We start from the raw sequence: 26,787 nt of genomic DNA on the forward strand, positions 1-26,787 counted from the left end.
GTAACACGGGAAAAGCACTGGCGGAAATTTGCTGTTTGCTTCTGCTGTATTTGTGCACCCCAGTAAGCTTAGAGGAACCCAGTCTTCAGGAACAGAGTTTCTGTCGGCTTTGCAGTCTCTTCCCCTCAGGCCGGCCAGCCTGGGTGTGAAGGGGGATGGGGCGGCACGCCCTACCAGGTTGGCACAGGCACCTGGCCGCACAGGGCAGAGGCAGCTGCAGGCCTCACCTGCCCGGGCCGGGCACAGGGGCGCCAGCTGGCTCTTGCACCTGGAGCTATTCCCGTGTCACTAAATGAGCAGGTTTGAAAGTGTCACATTTTGGTCTGCTTTGATCTCCTGTCTTACAATCAAAGTAATTTTTTTAAACTTGGAGGAATTAAGAAGGCTTGAGTCAGATTATTTAATACTTTAAATATTATTTAAAGTATTAAGTATTTTAAGAGCTTGACTGAATTATTGGCATTTACCGTCTAAGGACGTAACCTAGTTAACTTCCTGTTAACTAAAATTTGTGTTTTGATTGATTTGGTATTAAGATGAAATACTTAAGTTTTTGTTGAATTCTTCCAGTGGGCTTATTAGCAAAAGAAATAAGCATTTGACCCATGCTCTGACTTTCAGACTCAGAACAGCTAGAATAGCTCTTGTTTCAGGGAGCTGAGCAGTAACATTGCTGAGTTACGTGGAGGAAAAGGATTTACTCAACAGATTGTAATGCTTACATATGTATACTTGCCTTGAAAACACTTGGGAGTTTTCTATGGGCTTCTAAGACATGACAGTTCTAACAGCATCTTTTTTTTTTTTTTTTTTTAAAGAAGTGTTCATGCTTTTTTGATTCAGGTACTTTTAGTGTTTACCAAAGAAGATAACCAGTGTAATGGATTCTGCAGGGCGTGTGAAAAAGCAGGGTTTATGTGTACAGTTACCAAGGAGGCTCAGACTGCCCTCGCCTGTTTCTTGGACAAACACCATGACATCATCATTATAGACCACAGAAATTCCCGACATCTGGATGCTGAGGCGCTGTGCAGGTGAGCCTGAGAAGTGGGCCTCGAGAGTCCTGTGGCATTTGTGACAATAAATGCAGTCCTGAAATACATTCAGTTGAATTCAGTGTCTTTTAAGTTGCTTTCCGTGCATGTAAAATGAACAAGACATTAGACTATATTATCGGGCTTCCCTGGTGGCTGATCAGTTCAGTTCAGTCTCTCAATTGTGTCCGACCCTTTGTGACCCCATGAATCACAGCACGTCAGGCCTCCCTGTCCGTCACCAACTCCTAGAGTTCACTCAGACTCACGTCCATCGAGTCCATGATGCCATCCAGCCATCTCATCCTCTGTCGTCCTCTTCTCCTCCTGCCCCCAATCCCTCCCAGCATCAGAGTCTTTTCCAAGAATTCTTCACATGAGGTGGCCAAAGTACTGGAGTTTCAGCTTTAGCATCATTCCTTCCAAAGAAATCCCAGGGCTGATCTCCTTTAGGATGGACTGGTTGGATCTCCTTGCAGTCCAAGGGACTCTCAAGAGTCTTCTCCAACACCACGGTTCAATTCTTCAGCGCTCAGCCTTCTTCACAGTCCAACTCTCACATCCATACGTGACCACGGGGAAAGCCATAGCCTTGACTAGACGGACCTTAGTCGGCAAAGTAATATCTCTGCTTTTGAATATGCTATCTAGGTTGGTCATAACTTTTCTTTTCTTTCTGGTGGCTGATACGGTAAAGAATTCATCTGCAATGCGGGAGACCTGTGTTTGATTCCTGGGTTGGGAAGAGCCCCTGGAGAAGGAAATGGCAACCCACTCTAGTATTTTTGCCTGGGAAATCCCATAGTCAGAGAAGCCTGGTGGGCTGCAGTCCGTGGGGTCACAAAGAGTCAGACACGACTAAGCAACTAACACTTTCACTTTAGAATATTATTACTTTTAGGAGTGGTCTTTATCTCTTTTGTTTCATTTTGCTTTGCTTAAAGCAGTAAGAAAATATGAATGTGAACTGTTAAGGGTTAAGATGAAATCCCGTATGTCATTAACCACAACTGTCACCTGCATAGGACTGCAACAAGAGTTATTGTCATTTTCTAGATGTTTTAAAAGTTACAACACATTTGAACATTGTCTGCCAATCTTAGGCAAATATCCCTTGTTTTTAATACTTGCAGAAAATCAGTATCATGAGAGAATTTGTGAGGCAGACATAAATCTAAGAAAGTTGCTTTCTCAAGAAGAGTCATTTGTTGCTGATGGAAGCAAAGCAAAAGTGAAATAGCAGTTTTATTTAAAAGGAAGCTTTACTTGGGGGAAGACAAATCATAATTTGAATATAATGTAAAATTTTATAATGTGTTAATTTTCCAGTTCCAGTTCAGTCACTCAGTTGTGTCCGACTCTGCGACCCCATGGATTGCAGCATGCCAGGCTTCCCTGCCCATCACCAACTCCCGGAGCTTACTCAAACTCATGTCCGTTGAGTCAGTGATGTCATCCAACCATCTCATCCTCTGTCGTCCCCTTCTCCTCCTGCCCTCAATCTTTCCCAGCATCCAGTGAGTCAGCTCTTCGCATCAGGTGCCCAAAGTATTGGAGTTTCAGCTTCAACATCAGTCCTTCCAGTGAATATTCAGGACTGATTTCCTTTAGGATGGACTGGTTGGATCTCCTTGCAGTCCAAGGGACTCTGAAGAGTCTTCTCCATTACCACGGTTCAAAAGCATCAATTCTTCTGCGTTCAGCTTTATTTATAGTCCAACTCTCACATCCATACATGACCACTGGAAAAACCATAGCCTTGACTAGTCGGACCTTTGTTGGCAAAGTAATGTCTCTGCTTTTTAATATGCTGTCTAGGTTGGTCATAACTTTCCTTCCAAGGAGTAAGCATCTTTTAATTTCATGGCTGCAATCACCATCTGCAGTGATTTTGGAGCCGAAAAAAATAAAGTCTGACACCGTTTCCCCATCTATTTGCCATGAAGTGATGGGGCTGGGTGTTAATTTTAGGAATGTTTAAATCTTGATTTTTAAGAGCTAGACAAGATCAAAAGCTAAATATTAATGTAACGATTTAAAAACTGAGCTGACAAGAAATTGACATCCCATCAGAAGGCTGTTTATAGGTACATGGTGACTTCTGTGTACTTGAGAATTCACCTGTTAGGTGGTCAGACAAGGTGGCTTTCGCCCTGGTGTGATCCACGTCTGTTCAGACTTGCCCCCGGCCTTGGTCTCAGGCCTGCTGTGCTGCCTGCCTCCCTTTCCTGTTACTGTCAGGTTGATGACAGTTAGCCATTGTCCCTGGAGCCAGATCTGTCGGACGTGCCATCTGGCAGTGCCCCTGTGAGGGCTGCGGAGGTGTGGAGGGAGTCCTGACCCTGGGGCCTAGCCTCTGGCCTTCAGGTCACTTTACATCTTCTCTGAGGATGTGTTTTCTCAGCTGTAAATCTGGAACATTTGGTTTCCAAGATCCTTTCTCTCTCCAACATTTGATGGATGGCATTCAGAGGAAGGGAAGAAAATGTCTCAGCTACATTGTGCTTATAGTCTTGACGGAGTGCTGCGAGGCAGGAGAGGTGTCTGAAGAGGGCCAGAGAGCCCAGATAGAAGAGGTGAGAGGGATGAGGCGCTGAGGAAACCCTGGCTGCCTTCACAGTCTCATCCAAGTCCAGACCCGGCCACAGATGTGTGCAGAACCGTGACCTTCGCACTTGCAAACATGGCCTTGCTAGACCATCCAGGGCTCTAAGGGAAAGATTCAATGGTGGTAGTTATGTTCTGCTGTTTTTTTTTTTAACTTTTTATTTCCTGTGGGAGTATAGCTGATTAACAGTATTATGATAGTTTCAGGTACATAGCAGAGCAACTCAGCCATACGTATACATGTGTCCATTCTCCCTGAAACTCCCCTCCCATCCAGGCTGCCACATAACATTGAGCAGAGTTCCTTGTGCTATACACTAGGACCTTGTTGGTTATCCACTTTATTTATTTATTTTGGTTATCCACTTTAAATATATGCTCTACTTTTTTTTTTTTTTTTTTTTTTTTTACTGTGGAATGCAAAAGTAGGAGGTCAAGAAACACCTGGAGTAACTGGCAAATTTGGTCTTGGGGTACAGAATGAAGCAGGGCAAAGGGTAGCACAGTTTTGCCAAGAGAATGCACTGGTCATAGCAAACACCCTCTTCCAGCAGCACAAGAGAAGACTCTACACATGGACATCACCAGATGGTCAACACCGAAATCAGATTGATTATATTCTTTGTAGCCAAAGACGGAGAAGCTCTATACAGTAAGCAAAAACAAGACCAGGAGCTCACTGTGGCTCACATCATGACTCCTTATTGCCAAATTCAGACTTAAATTGAAGAAAGTAGGGAAAACCACTAGACCATTCAGGTATGACCTAAATCAAATCCCTTACCATTATACAGTGAAAGTGACAAATAGATTCAAGGGATTTGATCTGATAGAGTGCCTGAAGGACTATGGACGGAGGTTCGTGACATTGTATAGGAGACAGAGATCAAGACCATCCCCAAGAAAAAGAATTGGAAGAAAGCAAAATGGTTATCTGAGGAAGCCTTAAAAATAGCTGTGAGAAGAGGAGAAGCGAAAAGCAAAGGAAAAAAGAAAAGATACACCATCTGAATGCAGAGTTCCAAAGAAGAGCAAAGAGAGATAAGAAAGCCTTCCTCAGATCAATGCAAAGAAATAGAGGAAAACAATAGAATGAGAAAGACTAGAAATCTCTTCAAGAAAATTAGAGATACCAAGGGAACATTTCATGCAAAGATGGGCACACAGTAAAGGACAGAAATGGTATGGACCTAACAGAAGCAGAAGGTATTAAGAAGAGGTGGCAAAAATACACAGAAGAACTATATAAAAAAGATCTTCATGACCAGATAAACACAATGGTGTGATCGTTCACCTAGAGCCAGGCATCCTGGAATGCGAAGTCAAGTGGGCCTTAGGAAGCATCACTATGAACAAAGCTAGTGGAGGTGATGGAATTCCAGCTGAGCTGTTTCAAATCCTAAAAGATGATGCTGTGAAAGTGCTGCACTCAGTATGCCAGCAAATTTGGAAAACTCAGCAGTGGCCACAGGACTGGAAAAGGTCAGTTTTCATTCCAGTACCAAAGAAAGGCAATGCCAAAGAATGCTCAAACTACCGCACAGTTGTACTCGTCTCACATGCTAGTAATGCTCAAAATTCTCCAAGCCAGGTTTCAACAGAGTGTGAACTGTGAACTTCCTGATGTTCAAGCTGGTTTTAGAAAAGGCAGAGGAACCAGAGATTAAATTTCCAACATCCGTTGGAGCATCAAAAAAGCAAGAGAGTTCCAGAAAAATATCTATTTCTGCTTTATTGATTATGCCAAAGCCTTTGACTGTGGATCACAACAAACTGCAAAATTCTTTAAGAGATGGGAATACCAGACCACTTGACCTGCCTCCTGAGAAATCTGTATGCAAGTCGGGAAGCAACAGTTAGAACTGGACATGGAACAGCAGACTGGTACCAAATCGGGAAAGGAGGAGGTCAAGGCTGTATATTGTCACCCTGCTTATTTAACATATATGCAGTTCAGTTCAGTTGCTCAGTCGTGTCCAACTCTGCGACGCCATGAATCGCAGCACGCCAGGCCTCCCTATCCATCACCAACTCCCGGAGTTCACTCAGACTCGTGTCCATCGAGTCAGTGATGCCATCCAGCCATCTCATCCTCTGTCGTCCCCTTCTCCTCCTGCCCCCAATCCCTCCCAGCATCAGAGTCTTTTCCAATGAGTCAACTCTTTGCATGAGATGGCCAAAGTACTGGAGTTTCAGCTTTTGCATCATTCCTTCCAAAGAAATTCCAGGACTGATCTCCTTCAGAATGGACTGGTTGGATCTCCTTGCAGTCCAAGGGACTCTCAAGAGTCTTCTCCAACACCACAGTTCCAAAGCATCAATTCTTCAGTGCTTAGTCTTCTTCACAGTCCAACTCTCACATCCATACATGACCACAGGAAAACCATAGCCTTGACAAGATGGACCTTAGTCAGCAAAGTAATGTCTCTGCTTTTGAATATGCTATCTAGGTTGGTCATAACTTCCCTTCCAAGGAGTAAGCGTCTTTTAATTTCATGGCTGCAGTCACCATCTGCAGTGATTTTGGAGCCCCCCAAAATAAAGTCTGACACTGTTTCCACTGTTTCCCCATCTATTTCCCATGAAGTGATGGGACCGGATGCCATGATCTTCGTTTTCTGAATGTTGAGTTTTAGGCCAACTTTTTCACTCTCCTCTTTCACTTTCATCAAGAGGCTTTTTAGTTCCTCTTCACTTTCTGCCATAAGGATGGTGTCATCTGCATATCTGAGATTATTGATATTTCTCCCGGCAGTCTTGATTCCAGCTTGCGTTTCTCATGATGTGCTGCGCATATAAGTTAAATAAGCAGGGTGACAATATACAGCCTTGAAGTATTCCTTTTCCTATTTGGAACCAGTCTGTTGTTCCATGTCCAGTTCTAACTGTTGCTTCCTGACCTGCATACAGATTTCTCAAGAGGCAGGTCAGGTGGTCTGGTATTCCCATCTCTTTCAGAATTTTCCACAGTTTATTGCATAAACATATATGCAGAGTACATCATAAGAAACATTGGGCTGGAAGAAGCACAAGCTGGAATCAAGATTGCCAGGAGAAATATCAATAACATCAGATATGCAGATGATACCACCCTTATGGCAGAAAGTGATGAACTAAAGAGCTTCTTGTTGAAAGTGAAAGAGGAGAATGAAAAAGTTGGCTTAAAACTCAACATTCAGAAAACTAAGATCATGGTCTCTAGTCCTATCCCTTGATGGCAAATAGATGGGGAAAGAGTGACAGACTTTATATTTTTTGGCTCCTAAATCACTGCAGATGGTGACTGCAGCCATGAAATTAAAAGATACTTGTTTCTTGGAAGAAAAGTTATAATCAATCTAGACAGCATATTAAAAAGTAGAAACATTATTTTAACAACAAAGGTCTGTCTAGTCAAGGCTATGGTTTTTCCAGTAGTCATGTATGGATGTGAGAGTTGGACTGTAAAGATAGTTGAGTGCTGAAGAATTGATGCTTTTGAACCATGGTGTTGGAGAAGACTCTTGAGAGTCCCTTGGACTGCAAGGAGATCCAACCAGTCCATCCTAAAGGAGATCAGTCCTGGGTGTTCATTGGAAGGACTGATGTTGAAGCTGAAACTCCAATACTTTGGGCACCTGATGCGAAGAGCTGACTCATTGGAAAAGACCCTGATGCTGGGAAAGATTGAGGGCAGGAGGAGAAAGGGACAACAGAGGATGAGATGGTTGGATGACATCACCGACTCAATGGACCTGCGTTTGAGTAAGCTCCTGGAGTTGGTGATGGGCAGGGAGGCCTGGCATGCTGCAGCCCATGGGGTTGCAAAGAGTCGGACACGACTGAGCAACTGAACTGAACTGAAAAATACATATAAGACTTCCCTCGTAAAGAATCTGCCTGCCCTTGGAGGATGCACAGGTTCCAAATCCCTGGGAGTCAGTGAGATCCCTTGGAGGAGATGACAACCCACTTCAGTTTCTTGCCTGGGAAATCCCATGGACAGAAGAGTTGGGTGGGCTACAGTCCATGGGGTCACAGAAGAGTTGGGCACAACTTAGTGAATAAATAACAACAAATACATATGACATGCAATTATGCCCCACTTTTTCAGGTGGGAAAATGTTATATTTTTACATATTTTGGGAATGGAATCTTCCTGACCCAGGGATCGAACCTGGGTCTCTCACTTTTCATGCAGATTCTTTACCATCTGAGCCACCAGGGAAGCCCTCTAAACAAATAGGGTAACTTACTCAGCAAACTTTTCTTGATATATAAATGTCCAGTTTTACAGTTTCAAAATAGAGAAGGTGACTTGGGTTGCTTCTTATGTGGTTTTAGAGACATACAGACTGTCATGTGTGCATGTCCTCTCCAAGTCCCCACCACCATCTGCGCAGCCTCTCCTGGGGCTTAGGGGTCCCAAGGGGCAGTCCTAGGTTTCAGGAGTTCTCCATGTTGAGCCCAGCTTTGTCCATATTTGGCCCGGGGGTCACTAGAACAGTTCTAATCCCTTTCCCCCACTTTCCAACATCTGAGGGCAGGGACGGTCTTTTCGGGGTGGACACATCCTCACTGCTGTCACAAAGTGTGGTCTCATAGTCCAGTCCCAGAAAGAGGGTCTCTTCTCTGTACCTTCCTCCAGTCAGGAGCTCTTGTCAGCCTGGCTCCAGAACTGGAAAGCCCACAGGTTTGGGAGGACGAGTGTGGAGCAAGCAGAGTAGTGCTCCCCGCTGTGTTGGCTGGAGAGCTGACCTCTGCACATGCACCCCAGTCACGTTCCCTTCCTGATGGCTGTGTCACAGCCCTGTCGAGAATCCGGAGTCTCTCTCACTAGCTGTTTTCTACCACGTCATATTTGTCTTGTTGGCTGAGGATTTACAAGGGGGAGGGACCCTTGTGCCATTTGTAAGGAGTTTTCTAGAGGTAAGAGTGGACCTTGATTTATCTTGCTGGTCAGTTTCATCTCCATTCTGGCCCTTACCTGGCTTATATCCCTTGAGATCATCCCTTTAAGGGGGCCTGCCCACTTTAGACTGTCCCTTCAAGGACACTCTCCAGGATCTCCCTCCTGCCTGCTTGACTGTCCCTTCAAGGACTCTATCCAGGATCTCCCTCCTGAACCTGCTTTCCACTTACACGTCTCACGAGACCTTAGCCCTGGCGGAGCTCTGTCTGTCCCTTCATCTTCCTTCTGGGACACCTGATCAAAACCCCTGAGTAGGGTTTTTCGTCAGTTGCTGACTTTTCTCAGCAGTCATGGCTGCCACCTGGAGAGTGAAGTAGGAGATGGACAGGGCCGAGGCCAGCCAGTCTGCTGAGGCCAGGGCCCCCTCCCAACTTCCCATGGCGACAAAAGCTGACCACGGCCATTAGCAAACCAAGATAAGATGACAGATGTGTCGGAAGTCGGGAGACAGAGAAGGACAGGCTCCCTGCCAAGTTTCTTATGCTGTGGGGACTAGTAGAGGGGCCTGTTCTGGGAATGTCTTCTACAGCTGAAATCCCAGGCCCTAGAGGAAGGAGGAGGGAAGAAGCTAGCTTCACTCCAGCTGCGTACCTCTGAGCCTGCTGCTGGAGCCACACCAGCCAGAGCCGAGCACCACCACTTCTGTGACTCGCTTTCTACATCCACTGGAAACACAGGACAGGGAGCAGAGGGAGGCAGACAAAGATATGGTTTCTCTTGCTGTGTTTAAGAAGGCTGGAGGCGTGAGGAGCCTGGCATCAGTCCTTCACCTACTGCGGTATCAAGGCAGTGAACTGCTTTAATTCTCAGTTGAGAGAAGGGGAGAGCGAGCAGGCCAGGAGGCCGCTCTGTGTAGCAGACCCGTGCACACCTGCTGGCGGTGTGCTCTGAGCACGAACTTGCTCCTGTTGACCGCTCTGCAGGCCCAGACCTATGAGAAGGATGGCTGCTAACGCCCAGGCAGTCACCTCTGACCCTCCCTGCTGCAGACACGCTGCCTGGTTGATGACCCTCCAGTTCAAGAACAAAGATGGGGCCCTGTAAAAAGCTGCCAAGTAATGGAGGGGGAAAGAACAGCCTTAAAGACTAAGAAAATTATTTTCTATAAGCAGCTGAAGGGACTTCCCTGGTGGTCCAGTGGCTAAGACTTTGTGCTCCTAATGCAGGGGGCCCAGGTTCCATCCCTGGTCAGGGTGCTAGATCCCACATGCTGCAACTAAGAGCTTTCAGGCGACAGCTAAAGATGCAGCATGCCACAACTGAGACCTAGCACAGCCAAATAATGAATATATTTTTAAAAGCTGCCAAAAAACCCCTCCGATGAACCTTTTAGAAGACGTACGCTTAGTGTCCTCAGAAGGAATGAAGAAATACTCCTCTGTGCAGCAGGAGCAGGGCACCGTAATGGAAGGGGAGATTTTTACGAAAGAAGATGGGGGAAATAAAGCACCACACAGAAACCCCACGTACATGGACAGATGTTCTGTGTTGAGTGTAGAAGCGAGACTGCACTCAGTGCTGGATGCTTTCATAACCATCTCTGCACTTACCATGGTTTGAAGATCATCCTTTATTTACTACTGTAAATTCCATTCTTGTCCATGTGAACTCCATTCCCCGTAGCAGAGGGAACAGTGTCAAAGTACATATGATGGACTTGGGCTTTTGTAAACTTTAACTCATGGAAAGGCTTTGCTGTGCTCTTAGAGAAAGCCTCCAGCTTGTGGCCTTCCTCTGGTTTCGTGTCAAGGCCATCCTCAGAACTATTTGTAGTTCCCTGGTGCATCTTGACACTGGCAGTTGCCTGCCCCACTCCCACCCCTCCATATCCAGTTCTACTCTTTTCTTCTTTTGGCTGTTCCATGGGGCATGTAAGATCTTAGTTCCCTGACCAGGGATCGAACCAACGCCCCCTGCAGTGAAAGCGCAGAATCTTAATCACTGGACCACCAGTGCAGTCCCTACTCTTTTCTTAATAGTAGAATTTCTAGTGTTTCTGGGAAGACAGCCACCTAGAACATACACTGCGCCCCCTAGCTTTTCTTGCCGCTGGGCAATGGGCACGTCATGTGCATTTTCTGGAAAGTGTCCGTGAAGGGAGAAGGCACGCCTTTCTTAACTGTTCTCTAGATTATGGCTAGAGCTCGGCATCTGTCTTGGATTATGGGAAGAAACCAAGACAGGAAAAGCTAGGTTCCTGATGTTGCAAAGTGCCATAGCAGCGTGGATTCCCTGCCTCTGCACGTCTTTGACGTGCGAGCTGAGTCTTGTTGAGAGTGTTCTGTTGTGCACAGCTGTGTCACAAGCGTCACACCAGGGAGCCTGGTTCTGGGGGCTTCCCAGTGTGCTTGCGCAGCCTGCAGAACGTCATGCTGTGGACTCAGGCCCCATCTTTTCTCCTGACTTTGAAGTCTTCCTTCCTTACATCTGGGGGCACATCTTGATGGTGCCATGTCATTTCTATCTTGGTTTTCATGAATTCTAAGGTAAAGAGTCTTAGCTTTCAATCTAGGTTCCTGGCATTCCTATTTCCTGGCCAGTTCTTCTTTCTTATGGACTGTAAAAAGCCTAGAATACACTCCTACCTTTTTTTAAATTTATTTTTTAATGGAAAGATAATTGTTTTACAGAATTTTGTTGTTTTCTGTCAAGCATCAGCATGAGTCAGCCGTAGGTATAAACATGTCCCCTCCCTCTTGAACCTCCCTCCCATCTCCCTCCTCATCCCACCACTCTAGGTTGATACAGAGCCCCTGCTTGAGTTCTCCGAGACATACAGCAAATTCCCATTGGCTATCTACTTTACATATGGTAATGTAAGTTTTCATATTACTCTCCCCATACATCTATCCTCTCTTCCTTCTCCCCGTGTCCATAAGTGTTCTCTGTTTCTCCTCTGCTGCCTTGCAAATAAATTCATCAGTACCATCTTTCTAAATTGCATATATATGTGTTAGTATACAATCTTTCTCTTTCTCTTTCTGACTTACTTCACTCTGTATAATAGGCTCTAGGTTCGTCCTCCTCATTAGAATTGACTCATGTGTTCCTTTTTATGGCTGAGTAACATTCCATTGTATATATGTTCTACGACTTCTTATCCATTCATCTGTTGATGGGTATCTAGGTTGCTTCTGTGTTCTAGCTATTGTAAGTAGTGCTGCAATGAATAATGGGATACATGTGTCTTTTTCAGTTTTGGTTTCCTTGGGATATATGCCTAGGAGTGGGATTGCTGGGTCATATGGTGTTTTTATTCCCAGTTTTTAGAAGAATCTCCATACTGTCTTCCCATAGTGGCTGTATCAATTTATATTCCCACCAACTGTGCAAGAGGGTTCCCTTTTCTCCACACGCTTTCCAGCATTTACTGTTTGTAGACTTTTTGTTGATGACCATTCTGACCAGTTTGAGGTGATACCTCATTATAGTTTTGATGTGCATCTCTCTGATAATGAGCGATGTTGAGCATATTTTCCTGTGTTTGTTAGCCATCTGTATGTCTTTGAAGAAATGTCTGTTTAGGTCTTTTCCCCAGCTTTTGATTGGGTTGTTTTTTTTTCTTGTATTGAGTTGTATGAGCTGCTTGTATATTTTGGAAATTAATCCTTTGTCAATCTTTTCATTTGCTGTAGTTTCCTTCCATTCTGAGGGGTGTCTTTTCATCTTGTTTATCATTTCCTTTTCTGTGCAAAAGCTTTTTAAGTTTAACTAGGTCCCACTTGTTTTTATTTTCATTACTCTAGGAGCTGGGGTAAAGAATCTACCTGCAATGCAGGTGACCCCAGTTCGATTCCTGTGTTGGGAAGGTCTCCTGGAGAAGGGATAGGCTACACACACTCCAGTATTCTTGGGCTTCCTTGTGGCTCAGCTGGTAAAGAATCTGCCTGCGATTCAGGAGACCTAGGTTTAATCTCTGGTTTGGGAAGATCCCCTGGAGAAGGGAAAGGCTACCCACTCCAGTATTTTGGCCTGGGGAATTCCATGGACTGTAGAGTCTGTGGTGTCACAAAGAGTCAGACACAACTGAGCAGGTTTCAGTCTTTCAGGAGGTGGGTCATAGAGGATCTTGCTTTGATTTATGTCATCAAGTGTTCCGCTTATGTTTTCCTCTATGAGTTTTATAGTTTCTTACATTTAGGTCTTTAATCTCTTTCGAGTTTATCTTTGTGTATGTGTTAGAAAGTGTCCTAATTTCATTCTTTTACACATAGCTGTCCAGTTTTCCCAGCACCACTTACTGAAGATGCTATCTTTGCTCCATTGTATATTCTTGCCTTCTTTGTCAAAAATAAGGTACCTGTGGGTGTGTGGGTTTATTTCTGGGCTTTCTATCTTGTTCCATTGGTCTATATTTCTGTTTTGTGCCAGTACCATACTGTCTTGATGGCTGTAGCTTTGTAGTATAATCTGAAATCAGGAAGGTTGATTCCTCCAGCTCCGTTCTTTTTTCTCAAAACAGCTTTGGCTATTCAGAGTCTTTTGTGTTTCCATATGAATTGTGAAATTTTTTGTTCTAGTTCTGTGAAAAATGAAATTGGTAATTTGATAGGGATTGCATTGAATTTGTAGATTGCATTTGGTAGTATAGTCATTTTCACAATATTGATTCTTCCTACCCAGGAACATGGAGTATCTCTCCATCTGTTTATATCACCTTTGATTTCTTTCATTAGTGTCTTACAATTTTCTGTATACACTTCTTTTGTTTCCTTAGGTAGGTTTATTCCTAGATATTTTATTCTTTTTGTTGCATTGGTGAATGGGATTGATACCTTAATTTCTCTTTCTGATTTTTCATTGTTAGTATATAGGAATGCAAGTGATTTCTGTGTATTGATTTTGTATCCTGCAACTTTGCCAAATTCACTGATTAGCTCTAGTAGTTTTCTGATAGTATCTTCAGGGTTTTCTTTGTATAATATCACGTCATCTGCAAACAGTGAGAGCTTTACTTCTTTTCCAATCTGGATTCCTTTTATTTATTTATTTTCTCTGATTGCTGTAGTTAGGACTTCCAAAACTCTGTTGAATAATAGTGGTGAGAGTGGACACCACCCCTGCCTTTTCATAGTGTTAGACCTCCTTTGGAGGGATGCACTTGTCTCTGGGAAACATGGTCTTTCCTTCCACTTTGACCTCAGCCCCATGTCCTTATCCCTGTGTCCCGACCTGCTTACTGAGGTCATCTGTGTGGTTGCCTACCTGCTCTGTTACCACTCAGATCTCTGTTTCTCCTGTAAAAAGTCATGAGCTGGTTTGAGGTGGCTGGTGGCATACTTCAGAGTTGCCATTTCTCCCACTAAATCTTCATGATATGATAGAAATATAAACAGATGAACAACTAGAAATGTCCTAAGAAGCCATGGAACTACTGTTTGTGAATCCGCATCTTTCACTCCCTGTTTAAGGTTAGTGCTGGGGTGAGTAGCAGCCAATAGGTTTGAAAAGTGGGTGGGGCCCGTCTGTGTGAGTGTCTGCCATGCCAGTTATGCTTCTGAGCTCACACAGCCCTTTCTGTGGCTCCTGCTCCAGGAAGGTAAGCTCGGCTCTGTTCCAGGCAGGCAACCACGATGGGACTGGGGCCTGGTCAGCAGGCCCTGCAGTGACCTCCCTGGTAGAGCCATGCAAGAAGCGCCCTTTAAGTTGGTTCCCTCTGGAGATGCTAGGCAGAAATGGAAGCTATAGGGCTTAGAGTGGACACTGGGAAAAGCAAAAATGTTGACAGAGAGTGTGTATGTGTTATGAGCCGTGTGGCCCATGAGAGAGACTGGCTGTTCCCTGGAGGTGGAGAAGCGTCTCCATCCCTGAGCAGCTTCCCAACCCCAGAGCTACTCTGCATATACTGTTGGATTCTAAGCCTTGCTCCGCCTGAGCTCCAGAAGAAGACTTAGCCTCAATACCCTGAGGCAAGGGTAAGAGCAGGGGAGCACAGGCAGGCCCATTCATCTGTGTTTTGTGTGTGCCTGCTCTCATGCTTCAGGGGCAGGATTGAGTACTTGTGATAGAGTCCATATGACATGAAAAGCCTAAAATACTTACTGTCTGGCCCTCTGCAGGAAAATTTTGCCCAAACTGAGGCATCCTTTGCATACGATGACTTGACTTTTCCCTCACACGTCTGGAATGGTTATGTTATGTGTCATCCTTGGGACAGTGGAGAAATAGTCACACCAGTCATTTTCTATATTCTGTGATTCAGAAGTGACAGAAGTGATTCTTGAACCAGCCGAACTGAAGTAAGGCAGTGAGTCTTGGCTCTTCTCTGTCCCATCGTGGACACATCCTCCAAGGGCCAGCTTGCTTCTGTCTTGACAGGGGGAGTCCAAATCTAGCCCCCTGCATACCCCTCCATCTGCAGTCACCCTCTAATGTGTGTCTCTTCCTTCTGCGCCAGGGGCCAAGTTCCTCCCCCTTCCTGTGGCCTGGCTCTTCTTCTCCAGAGAGTCCTGTTCTTTCCTGCAGTGTAGGGTGGGTCAAAGCCATTGCACATCTCAGTGGGGAGTTTATATTCTGCTCTTCTTTGTCATGTTTATCTCTGCCCTCTCTCATCTCTTGGCTGAATTTTCATTCCTCATGGCTTCCTTGGGAGCTGCTTCTCCAGAAGGGTTAAATTCAGTCCCTTTGGCAGCCTCTTCAGTCCCTTTGTTAAGTCATGTCCGACTCTTTGCAGCACCGTGGACTGCAGCACAGGCTTCCCCATGGACCCCACGAGCAGCCAGGCTTCCCTGTCCTTCACTATCTCCCAGGATTTACTCAAACTCATGTCCGTTGTGTCAGGGATACCATGCAACCACCTCATCCTCTGTCATCCCCTTCTCCTCCTGCCCTCCATCTTTCCCAGCATCAAAGTCCTTACCAAATGAGTTGGCTCTTCGCATCAGGTGGCCAAAGCATTGGAACTTCAGCTTCATCATCAGTCCTTCCTGTGAATATTCAGACTTGATTTCCTTCAGGAGTGACTGGCTTGATCTCCTTACCATCCAAGGGTGGCCTCATACTCCGTGGGTAACTCAGTAGAGCAGTGTTTTCTACTTTTCTCCGTCAGTCTTCTGTTCTTAACTTTTCCTGTGAGGTTGATTCTCCTCATTCTGATGCATAAGAACACTTTGCATTTCTGAGTTTTAAATATTTATTGTTTTCTGTTTTGCCTGCATCCTGCTCGGGAGCCCTTCTCTGCACTGCTTAGAATGCAGTGGAGAGCTGGCCCTCGGGCTGCCTCACGCCCCCTGTAATGGTCACCGTCTGCTGGCTGTGATACATGTAGACCTGCATCTTCCTTTGACAGGAAGAGACGAGTGACCCTGCTCGTGTAAGGGGGATTCCCCAGGTAGGGAAAACTCTCCATCTGAAACAGCTCAGACCAGAAGAAGAACAAATAGAAGGCATGTCATCAGAGCTGGCTGCTGTCTTCATGCTCCATAATTTTGAGAGTCACCACAGGCCACTGGTTAGCAGTTTGTCTCCTGAAGAAAGAAAGGTCAAGTTAGCCAAGAAGGTGACTCCAGAGTGTGGAGCGATCTTTCACTTTCCCCCAACTTTAACTGTTCTACCAAAATTTAGGTTTAGGTGTATTTAGTTTTTAAAGAATTGCTTTAAATTTATTTTAAAACTTTTTTTTAAAGGTCTATCAGATCATCAAAACTCTCAGAAAACACAGTTATTATTGGTGTAGTACGCAGGTAAGATATTTTTCTTTTTTTGAAATTCAGATGTCAGTGTAATGTGTGTGATTAACAGAGGCCTGAGTATCAGCTTGTGTCCTGTGATAGGCATCACCCTTTCTAGTTTGACCTTTTCCGCTTTCTTATTTTCTTTCACTTTGGCAGTTAAATTCATGGCTGGAGTTTGTACTTTAACACTAGGTTTTGTGATTTTGGACTGTCTTTCACTTTAGAAAAGGGCCAACCAAGGGAGAATGCCATTCCTGAAGTATGAATGTTTTCCGGACATATTTCTTAGGGACTTCTAACTCAAACTATCTATGAGAATTTACATTATACATAATTGGGGGAAACTTTATATTTCATTAAAATGGGAGGTAAGAAAAGAATGAAAATAATTTAGTCTAAATTAAAATTTTCACACAGCCACGTGCTCACGCCTGTGGTCTGGCTCTCAGTGTAATCTCTGTGCTTCAAGCAGTGATGTCTGGTGCCAAAAAGCCAGCGTGAAACTAAAACAGAACATTGTTTTACCTTTGTACATTTGACTTGTACGTTAATCTAATTCATCTAAAACTATTGATTATATGCCAATGATAATATTATATAAATTAGTAAATACAGATGTGAGATGTAACTGATTAGAAAAAACTGTCTCTAACCATTTACTTGTTCTTTTAAAGAGTGGATAGAGAAGAGTCATGTGTGATGTCCCTCATTGCTGCTGGCTTCACAAGGGTATGTACTCACTTCTTTGTTATGCAAGTATAATTCAGCATGACAGATTATTTTATCTCAGCTTTAGAGCCTGGCAATAGTTTTGAATTAATTTGAAAAAGAAAAATTGTCCTTATGCTGTGTTATAGTTTGATTTAATTTCATAATCTGGTAATCTGATAATCCACAATACTTTGCTTTCTCAGTTGCTCAAAACTATGCCTGCTAAATGCATCTAAACATAAAAAAAAAATCTCCTTTAATGGCTTACTCATTAGTTAAAAGTTGTACCATAGGATGTGTTGTCAATAATGCTTACAGGCATACATGCAACCTTAAAGCCAATTCAAGGATTCTGGAAGTAAGACCTACCCAACATGGCTCCATTTCTTTCTACCCCTGGCTCTAATCTCTTGGTTTCTCTTAAGCCAAAAAGCTTAGGCCGGCTTTGGTCAGCTAGTTGCTAGTGAGCCTTGGGAATCATGATGGAGAGAGCTCACATAAGGCTGATCATTGGGCAGACTTGTAGCCCAAATATCAATGAGGTCATGGAGAAACCTCACCCCTTGATTCTGGCTGGAAGCACTACCAAGGATCTGGAAGAAGCAGATACGCATCCTCCCAGGGGAAATTCCTTCTTCTTTAGCCTCAGAGAGTCTCTGCAAATAATCATTCAAGGGCAGCAGGCAGCCCTCAGTCAGCATTAACCCATCCATAAGGAAACGCAGCATTGCAAGTGGGAACTAGCAGGGGAGAGAGGCAGCGGGAGCAGGCCCTCACAGTCCTCAGAAGTTAGAATTGTCAGATAAGATCGTGAAATGATTATGCTTATTATATGTAAAGAGACAAAGACAGGACAAGCTTAGAAATACCTTCAAGGAATAGGAAGTTATAAAAAGTGACGTAGCAGATTTTAAGCAGAACATAATTGAATTTTGAGAAATGCACATGTAATAAACTGAAAATTTTAAAACTTAGCAGGTCAGAAGAAATTATCCAGCATGTGGCACAAAGATCCAAAAACAGAAAATAAGTTAGAGAAGTTTAGAAAAGTGGAGGATAGAGCGGATGGTTTAGCATCTGTATAACTGGAGATACAGAAGAGTAGGAGAGAGAATGGGGCATTATATTTGAAGAGAATTTTCCAGAACTGATGGAAGACTATAATCCACAGATTCCAGAATTCCAAAGTAGAATAAATAAAAAGAGGACATATCATAGTGAAAAAACAAACAAAATAAAGAGACAATATTAAAATCAGCCAGAGGGAAAAAAATCAGAACAGCAGACTAACAGCTGGCTTCACGGCAGCAGTAGGTTAAAGTTAGAAAACAGTGGAATAGTATTTTCAGTGTGATAAAAGAAAATAACTGCCTTCCTAGAGTGTTATACCTAGCATGTACTCAGTTGTTCAGTCATATCTGACTATTTGCGACCCCATGGACTGTAGCCTGCCAGGCTCCTCTGTGCATGGGATTTCCTAGGCAAGAATAACTAGAATGGAGGCATTGGCAGGCAAATTCTTTACCACTGTGCCACCTGGGATCCCTTATAATTAGCATAAATACTTTCAAAAATGGAGATGAAATCAAGACTTACAGAAATATGACAATTGAGGCAATTTGTAACTAGCAGATTCTCAAAGGAAAATTCTGGAGGATATACTTAAAGCAGAAGCAAGATGAGTCCTAAGTCCCAAGTGGGAGGCCTGAAAGGCAAGAAAGAGTGAGGAGCAAGAAACTGTGAATGTGGGGTGAACACAAACACATTTGTTGTTGTTCAGTCGCTCAGCCGTGTCCAACTCTTCATGACCCCATGGTCTGCAGCACACCAGGCTTCCCTGTCCTTCACTCTCTCCCGGAGTTTGCTCAAACTCATGTTCATTGAGTCGGTGATGCCATCCGGCCGTCTCATCCTCTGCCGCTTCCTTCTCCTTTTGCCTTCAGTCTTTCCCAGCACCAGCATCTTTTTCTACTGTGTAAAGCAGTAATAACAGGGTCTCATCTGATTAGAGATCACAGATGGAAAATGACCATAACCTGAGAATCCCATACCAACCAAGTGATTGTTAACCCTTCAGGGAAGAGGTATTCCTTTCGGCATTATATTAATACATAAAACCCAGAGATCTATTTCCCCAGAAGCCCTGTCTGAGGAAAATAATTAAATAAGGACTTCAACCATTCAACCAATGAAATAGAACAGAACTCTGAGATGAGGGAGAAAGTAGTGGAGAGAAGTGGTGTGTGTACATAACACGTGTGTGTGTGTGTGTGTGTAGTGTGGAATATGTATCTTTATATGTAATTATATAACATCCGATAATACCTCAGTCTTTAAATTCTAGGGTATCTAAGCACACCCTACCCTAGGTGTCTTCAGGGTTTCAGGGGACAAAGTGGCAGTAAGCGCATCCTTGTGGCTCATCTAGCAGACAGGGAAGTGGGTGGGCAGTGAAAGGATTCTGACGCTTTCTTCTTTGTGGGAAATGTGCAGACTAGAGCACTGCTCATGGGAGAGACTTTGTTCTGGAACTAATTGGTACCTGTTTTCAAATAATAGTAGAGAAATCTATGTCTGCTTTTGAGATCAGTGAAAAGGAAAGTAACCAATAAAAGAAAAGTTTAAGAAAACTTCTGGGGGCTTTCCTGGTGGCTCAGTGGTAAAGAATCTGCCTGCCTAAATAAAATACATTAATTTACTATTAAACAAATTAGATTTATTTAATAATCTAAATAAATCTACTTAGGTTATTAAAATAATCTAATAAATTTTAGACTCTTATTACACAGTTTTGTGGTTCAAACCCAGGAGACATTGGTTTGATCCCTGGTCTCTGAAGATTCCAGATGCCCCGGAGCAGAGCAGCTAAGCCCATGAGCCACCAATGCTGAGTCTGTGCGGTAGAGCCCAGGAGCCGCCACCACGGAAGCCCGCAGACCCTAGAGCCTGTGTGCCACGATGAGAAGCCTGCCCATTGCAACTGGAGGGTACCCCCTGCTTGTTACAGCTTGTTACAGAAAAGCTCTCACAGCAACAAAGATCCAGCATAGCCAAAAATAAATTGTTTTTAAAAAGAACTGAAATAATAAATTATGGAGTTTGTGGGAATTCCTTGGTGGTCCGGTGGTTAGGACTCCACACTTCACTGCTGAGGGCCCAAAGTTCAGTCCCTGGTCAAGGAACCAAGATCCCTCAAGCGTTGCAGCAGCCCCTGCCCAAGAAGTATGGAATTTTTAGCAACTGGATTACATTGGCATATCCTAGGAAGAGGAAACAACAGTGCGAAATCAGTGATAAACACAGAGCAAGACAGGAGCAAAGTCAAGTGCATGAAAATGGGCTGCATTCTCCCATTAAAGGATAAGCCATTAGACTGGGTTATAAAAGTACAATTATATGTTGTTTATAAGATAGTGATAAAAGGAAGTTAATAATGAAGAAAAAGGTAACAAGTAAATGCAGACAAAAGGAACACAGAAATTTCAATATCAACATCAGATATGGTGGAACTTAAGACTTTGTTTTAAATACACATTTTATATACAAATGTTACATTGTTGTTACTATTACATAGTTTTGTGGTTCTCCTTTTCTGACGCCACCCTCGCCAACATTCACACGTCAGCACCTGTCCACATTCCCTGACTTCCAGTTGAACTTGTATGAGAACAGCCATGCTAGCCAGTGTGCAGGTGAGCATCATAAGGATACCAGGTTGGAAGTTGTGGGTCACCTGTTCCCAGCGGATCCTTAGGTCGCCCCTCCTTAAACTGCCTAGGGAAGCATGAGGAAGAAACTTCCCCTGAGAACTCTGAAGTTCCTCGTGTTAGCACTCTTAGGCTGCAGAACTGGCCATCCTTAACAAGGACCTTCGATGTTTCTGACTTTCCAGTGAAGCTAATGAGACTGGGAGGACAGATTATTCATCTTGCCTCGAGTTGTTTGCTTACCTATAGCTGCCATAAACAGTGACAGATTTTATTTTCTTGGGCTCCAGAATCACTGCAGATGGAGACTGCAGCCGTGAAATTAAAAGACGCTTGCTGCTTGGAAGAAATGCTATGACCAACCTAGACAGCATATTAAAAAGCGGAGACATTGCTTTGCCGACAAATGTCTGTCTAGTGAAAGCTATGGTTTTTCCAGTAGTCATGTATGGATGTGAGAGTTGGACTATAAAGAAAGCTGAGCGCTGAAGAATTAATGCTTTTGTACTGTGGTCTTGGAGAAGACTCTTGAGAGTCCCTAGGACTGCAAGGAGATCAAACCAGTCAATCCTAAAGGAAATCAGTCCTGAATATTCATTGGAAGGACTGATGCTGAAGCTGAAGCTCCATTACTTTGGTCACCTGATGTGAAGAACTGACTCATTAGATAAGACCCTGATGCTGGACAAGATTGAAGGCAGGAGGAGAAGGGGATGACAGAGGATAAGATGGTTGGATGGCATCACCAACTCAATGAACATGAGTTTGAGCAAGCTCCAGGAGTTGGTGATGGACAGGGAAGCCTGCAGTCCATGAGGTCACCAAGAGTTGGACAACTGAGCAACTAAACTGAACTGATAGCTGCCAGGAGGCATTAAGCTTTTTATTTGTATGAGGTTGTACAAGCAATATTGGAAATACGTGTTTGAAATTGTATACAAGGAAGTCCATCAGCACAGCTTCATGGCCTGCAGAGTATATTCCAGTAGAAAGTCTAGTTAACCATGGGCCTCGTGTTTTCGTAGTACAATTGTGTTATCATTAAACTAATTGTAAAATTCAAAGGTGACTGACACACACTGTCTCCCTGCCCTCTCACCTGCACTACTTAATCAAGGTATTCCCTGCAGCCTCTGCCAGAATTGTGGTTAAGTGCATGTCTCTTTGAAAAGCACTTCCATGCATAAAGCACAGGTTTGAAATAGTCATTTTAGAGGTATGTGACTTAGGAAATATGGAGGTAGCAGTCTCACCACTTAGTAAGTGATGAATCCAACTAGGTGACCAGTCCTCCGAGACCATGTGAGGTAACTTGTCTTCTCACGCAGAGTCCCATACACTCAGGTATCAGAAGGATACTGAGGGGACAGAGGGCACAGATTGCAGAGCATTCAGGCCTGGAGGCAAGGTGGTTTTCCGAAGTCTCATGGCTGGGAGGCAGTGTGGCCCAGGCTTGAGCCCACCCCCAGACCTGAAAGCCATCACTGCAGTGCGATCTCTGGATTCATAGTACAGACAGCTTTTCTGTAGATGGCCCCAGTTCAGGATTCCACAGTGGATGCACACTTGCCTACCTCCTCAGTTGGACTTGGCAGTTGAGCTTTCTGACTAAAATCTCAGAGGTTAGGGAATCTTTCCCCCTCTTTTTTATTTTTTCAGTTATGAAAACACAATAAGACATTTACAGGAGACTTCGAAAATACAGAACAAAGTTACATATAGTTCCACTATATATATTACAATTGTTTTTTTTTAAGTAGATAAATTAAGATTTTTAGTTGTAGTTTCAATATCAAACACTTAATAGAATGCGTATACAGAGAAGTAGAATCTTACGTAGACCTGAAAAGCATCATGAACCAATTTAAAATAATTATGATTTATTATACAATTCTCACACAGCAGTAGGATACAAATTCTCTTCAAGCTCCCATAGATTATAAAGTAGGAGACACTGAAAGATAGAGATCCAGGGACATAAGATCAGGTGCAAAAATGTGGTGGTCTAAAGTTATTAAAATCATACGGAGTCTGTTCTCTTATCACTGTGGAATTATGTTAGAGATCAGTATCAAAAGATATTTGAGAATAACCCAATCCACATATTTTCAAGTGCAGTGTAACTTTACCAAGAGAGATCTTTGAAAACCTCAATAAAGTAGGAAGACTGAAAAAACACAGGGTGATTCAAGAAAAGAAAGCATTTAAATGTGAAATTAGTATCAAAATTAGAAATTAATATCAAAGATACCTTAAAAATCCCATGCATTTGGAAATTAAATGTCCACTTTTAAATGATGGTTGTATCTAAGAAGCCATAACAAGGAAAATTAGAAATATATTTGTATTGGAATAAAAATGAAAAGAGAATTTACCAGAATTTGTTGCATGTACCTGAAGCTGCTCAGTGTAATTAAATATAGGGTGGAGTCTTCAATAAGGTATGAAAACAAATAATGGACACTAACATAAAGTTTTGTAAAATTTAACAAAATCTGTATTTAGTTAATAATATTGTATCACATGTTAATTTCTTGTTTGTTTTTTATAATATTGTATTTCTTTATAGCCTTAGAATTGGATTAGAAGTTTCTAGCCTCATTCAAAAAGATTGTTTTTATGTGACTAAGATAAACTTTCTAGACTTTTAGCTGTGCAGTAATACTATATGCCAAAATACATGGAACTATGTCAAAGTTTTGAATGAATATAAATTAGAAATCTAGCATTCTATTCATACTAAGTCAATTAAGTGGAATCAAAATGTCATAAATGTTTTAGATAGGCAAACATTCATGTTTTCTAAAATATATATAATACATACTATTTATGTTTACAAAAGCTTTTTGGCTGCACTTGGTAAAGGCTTGAGAAAGAACATTAAAAAAGAGATGAGAAATTGGAAAACATAAATGAAATATGAGCACTGAATATGAAATAGAAAAAGTGAAACCATCTAGATAAAAGTAAAAGATCATCATATAATCCAGTTGTTTTTAAACATAGCTGCTCATTAGAAACACATTTGGAGCTTTGGAGAGAAAAAGCAAAACCTGGGCATTTGTATTTTTCAGAAAATTCCAAGATTATTCTGATACACATCTGGATTTTAAAAAGTGATTACAGATTTCCCGATTAAATGGTAGTTTTAGTAATAACAGAATTCTTTTATTTTCTGTTGACCAATCATGGTACAATGGTATTAAGCAAATAATAGTTATGTAATCCCAGTAGTAAAAGACATTTATCAGTTTTCACAGTCAGTAGTCTGACAAAAAATAAAAGATCATTACAATTGCAAGCCATAACAAAAACATGATTAGCCGAACAGTATAAAATAATTTCATACTGTTTGGGGGGTTAAGTAGAGTGATGTGGTAAGTGGAAGTGCATACGTGCACGTGTTTTCATCTGCCCAGCCAGTCTTGTCTTTTTGTTGGTGCATTTAATCCATTTACATTTGAAGTAATTATCGATATTTATGATCCTATTACCATTTTAATTGTTTTGGGTTTATTTTGTGTAGGTCTTTTCCTTATCTTGTGTTTCCTGCCTAGAGAAGTTCCTTTAGCATTTGTTGTAAAGCTGATTTGGTGGTGCTGAATTCTTTTAACTTTTGCTTGTCTGTAAAGCTTTTGTTCTCCATCAAATCTGAATGAGGGTCTTGCTGGGTAGAGTATCCTTGGTTGTAGGTTCTTCTCTCATCACTTTCAATATATCATGCCATTCCCTTCTGGCTTGTAGAGTTTCTGTTGAGAAATCAGCTGATAATCTTACGGGAATTCCCTTTTTTGCTGTTTGTCGTTTTTCTCTTGCTGTTTTAATATTTTATGTGTCTTTAATTTTCGTCAGTTTGATCACTGTGTGTCTTGGTGTGCTTGCTCCTCCTTGGGTTTTTCCTGCCTGGGACTCGCTGTGCTTCCTGGGCTTGGTTGACTATTTCCTTTCCCATGTTAGGGAAGTTTTCAGCTATTATCTCTTCAGATATTTTCTTGGGTCCTTTCTCTCGTCTCCTTCTGGGACCCCTAAAATGCAAATGTTGGTGCATTTAATGTTGTCCCGGAGGTCCCTTAGGCTATCTTCATTTTTTTTTTCATTCTTTTTTCTATATTCTGTTCTGCATCAGTGATTTCCACCGTTTTGTCTCCAGGTCACTTATCCTTTCTGCCTCAGTTATTCTGCTATTGATTCCTTGCAGTGTATTGTTCATCTCTGTTTGTTCTTTACTTCTTCTAGGTCTTTGCTAAATGTTTCTTGCTTCTTCTCCATTATTTTTCCAAGATCCTGGATCATCTTTACTATCATTATTCTGAATTTTTTTTTTTTTCTGGAAAGTTGCCTATCTCCACTGCATTTAATTTTTGTGGGATTTTATCTTGTCCCTTCATCTGGGACATAACCTCCTGCTTTTTCATCCTGATTAACTTTCTGTAATATGGCTTTCATTCTAGCCACTATGGGATTGTGGTTCTTCTTCTTATATCTGCCCTTTGGCGGATGAGGCTAAGAGGCTTGTGTAAGCTTCCTGATGGGAGGGACTGGCATGGGAAAACTGGGTCTTGGCTGTGGTGGGCAGGGCTCAGTAAAGCTTTAATCCAGTTATCTGCTGATGGGTAAGGTTTTGATCTGTCCCTGTTTTTTGGCTTGAGGCAACCCAGCCCTGGGGCCTACAGGCTGTATGGTAGTGTTAATGGCACCTTCCAAGGGGCCCCTTCCAGGACTGCTGCCGCCAGCGTCCCTGTCCCCTCGTGAGCCACTGCTCCCCCACGCCTCTGCAGGAGCCCCTCCAAGAGTAGCAGGTAGGTCTGGTTCAGTCGCCTGTGTCTTCCCCGCGGGTCATGGTGTGCACCGCATATTTCGTTTGTGTCCTCCAAGGGTGGAGTCTGTTTCCCCCTGTTCTGTGGCAGTCCTGTGATCAAATCCCGCAGGTCTTCAAAGTCAAGAGTCTCAGGATTCCCAGTCCCTTTGCCAGACCCCCAGTCTGGGAAGCCTGATGTGGGGCTCAGAGCCTTCACAACAGCAGAAGAACTTCTTTGGTATTATTGTTCTCCAGTTTGTGGGTCATCCACTTAGCAGGGATGGGATTTGTTTTATCATGATTGCACCCCTCCTACTGTCTGATTGGGGCTTCTTCTTTGTCTTTGGACGTGGGGTATCTGTTTTTGGTGGGTTCCAGCGTCCTCCTGTTGATGGTTGTTCAGCAGCTAGTTGCAGTTTCGTTGCTCTCGCAGGAGATGAGTGCACATCCTTCGACTTCACCACCTTGAACCAGAACCTTGAGGTTAGAGTTTGGTGTCTCTTGGCCCTAGTTGCGCGTTAGAACTCCCTGAGAAGCATCCCTGAGGAGGCCCTGGTTCTGCTGGTTTGGGGAGGGGCCTGCACACTGGTGTTATTTTTTAGATTGCAGGGAGTTCTAATGTGCAGCCAGGGACAGAGCTGCACTGGGGGTGGAGGGCCCGGTGGGGGTGATGTGCTCTGGGGAGAGGCAGGTTGAGTTGGCTTGGGAGCCAGTGGCCCCACCCCTCTCATGGGCTGGGGTGGGGTGAAGAGACCGGCTGCTGCTCAAGCTGAAGGAACAGCAGCCTGATTCCTGAAGCTCCTTGGGCCTGACGCCCTTCTCTACCCACCACAACCCCATGGAATCCTCAGGACATGAATGAAACCGGCAGAAGGGCAGGAGAGACAGGATGTTTAGACACAGAGCCAAGCAGAGGTAGCAAGGTGGGGAGCAGGCGGAAGGAGAAAGATGCAGTCCTTCTGTTGACATGCACTGGTTTTCTAACCTGAACATCCGCCTTTGGGATAAAGACGTTTGGATGCACACATCCAGTGAAAACTCTGGCCACATGCGCAGGAGGCTGTGTCACACGAAACACGTGGCTCCCTGTCCCAGGATTTTGCCTGCAGAACAGGTGAGGCCAGCCAAGAGCGGGGATAGCTGGGGACCCCTGTCCATCTCAGGTCCCCCACCTCTTGTCTACTGGCGTGGCACGCTCTGTGCCCCAGAAATCTCGCCACTGTTCCTGCCCTGTCAGCGGTGGGCACCTGTGCAGATGAGCAGTGTCTTTGGGTGTTCCTATGGGGTCGTGACTCACTGAAGAGAG

General features: G+C 43.5%; 1 protein-coding gene across 7 annotated transcripts in view; it reads left to right on the plus strand.

Annotated features, from left to right (window-relative positions):
* The window catches only part of PDE8A (phosphodiesterase 8A), a 148,572-nt gene that overhangs the window by 75,397 nt on the left and 46,388 nt on the right, over window positions 1–26,787 (plus strand). For 6 of the 7 annotated variants that reach the window (XM_012098500.3, XM_060401660.1, XM_015101907.3 and 3 more), the window contains exons 3-5: window positions 844–1,034; window positions 16,218–16,274; window positions 16,940–16,994. In XM_012098500.3, coding sequence (XP_011953890.2) covers window positions 844–1,034; window positions 16,218–16,274; window positions 16,940–16,994 — 303 coding nt within the window. Of the gene's footprint in view, window positions 1–843; window positions 1,035–2,363; window positions 11,409–16,217; window positions 16,275–16,939; window positions 16,995–26,787 lie in introns of those variants that run through there. The other variant, XM_060401663.1, reaches the window with a different exon arrangement.

Source organism: Ovis aries, chromosome 18, assembly GCF_016772045.2.
Source record: "Ovis aries strain OAR_USU_Benz2616 breed Rambouillet chromosome 18, ARS-UI_Ramb_v3.0, whole genome shotgun sequence".
Lineage (NCBI taxonomy): Eukaryota > Metazoa > Chordata > Mammalia > Artiodactyla > Bovidae > Ovis > Ovis aries.